General features: G+C 44.3%; 1 protein-coding gene across 1 annotated transcript in view; it reads right to left on the bottom strand.

Annotated features, from left to right (window-relative positions):
• VOLCADRAFT_92861 (uncharacterized protein) overlaps positions 1–582 on the bottom strand; it is a gene marked incomplete at both ends in the record, with an annotated part of 1,732 nt that extends 1,150 nt beyond the window's left edge. The window contains one exon of the mRNA XM_002952149.1: positions 301–582. Coding sequence (XP_002952195.1) covers positions 301–582 — 282 coding nt within the window. The remainder of the gene's footprint in view (positions 1–300) is intronic.
• Between the last annotated feature and the right edge of the window lie 559 nt (positions 583–1,141).

The raw sequence follows: 1,141 nt of genomic DNA, 5'->3' as shown, positions 1-1,141 counted from the left end.
GAGGACACCTTGTCGGTGTCGTGCACGATGTTTTCCTGCATGGTGAATATGGAGGGACCGACCAGTGCTTATTCAATGTTGTGGACATGTATGAAAAGAAACATGATTATTATATTATTAGCAGTAGCATAAAATCTATAATCCAGCAGGCAAAGACATTAATTTCAAGCAGTTCATGGTTGCACTGCATTGTAGGTGCAATGTATGCCACACATGCTTACATTAATTGTATGATGTGAGGCGGCTGCAGATGACAACATGGCCATTCTTGTGAAGAAACATCAAGCCTAATTAACTTACAAGTCTGCCAAAGACCACACCGCCAGCTAAGAGCACAGGACTGTCCTTGCCCTCGACAATGAAGACGAACTTGTCATCTTCATTGTTTAGAGGCCCTAAGCTCTTCTGCAAGTATTCCAGGTGCGACTGTGAAGACTGGTACTTCTCAAACTCCTCTTCGTCAGCTCCAAAGGAGTTGAATCTCAAAGCATCTGCTGGCAAGGCATGCACATATGTAATGGTTAGTAAGGTCTTCAGCTGCATGTTTGATGTATGCAGGCATGTATGTTTCATGGTATGCATATTTGAGGTTTCAATACTAGGGTTTTGAAAATCCAATAACCCCAAACTATAACTACGTCTCTCCTCTTATCTCTGCATTTACAAATTAGGGCTAGAATGGATTTGCAGCATACACAGTAGCAGGACATTGAATCCCCCCAACCCAAAACAATTTCAAAATATAATTTCCAAAGTACTCTTAGTACTCGCCCTCCACATTGGCCTGCTGCTGTAGATTTCCAATCCACTTCTTGCGGTTGTTCCATCTCTCAACCAGGGACTTCCGGACACGTGCGTGTATGTCCTCGTCGGTTGCTTCAGAGTCCAAGTGGAAGCCAGCCACGGTTCTGTCTCGCCCACCCAGCGTAACCATGAAGTCCTCAATCTCCTTTTCGGTCTGTAATCAAGCATGAGCACCCATGAGTATTGAGTGACAGTCTTTCAAATATGAATAATTCAACCCTGCCCCTAACTTACCACTTCCAAGTAGATCTTGGATGCTGAATTGAAGTCCTTCAGGACTGGATCGAAGAACTTGTACAACTTCTCCAGGATGTACCTCTTGGCACGCTGCACACCC

This window comes from Volvox carteri (genome assembly GCF_000143455.1).
Source record: "Volvox carteri f. nagariensis unplaced genomic scaffold VOLCAscaffold_28, whole genome shotgun sequence".
Classification (NCBI taxonomy): Eukaryota; Viridiplantae; Chlorophyta; class Chlorophyceae; order Chlamydomonadales; family Volvocaceae; genus Volvox; species Volvox carteri.
The sequence above is the reverse complement of the archived record's forward strand: the minus strand, read 5'-3'. Positions and strand labels throughout refer to the sequence as shown.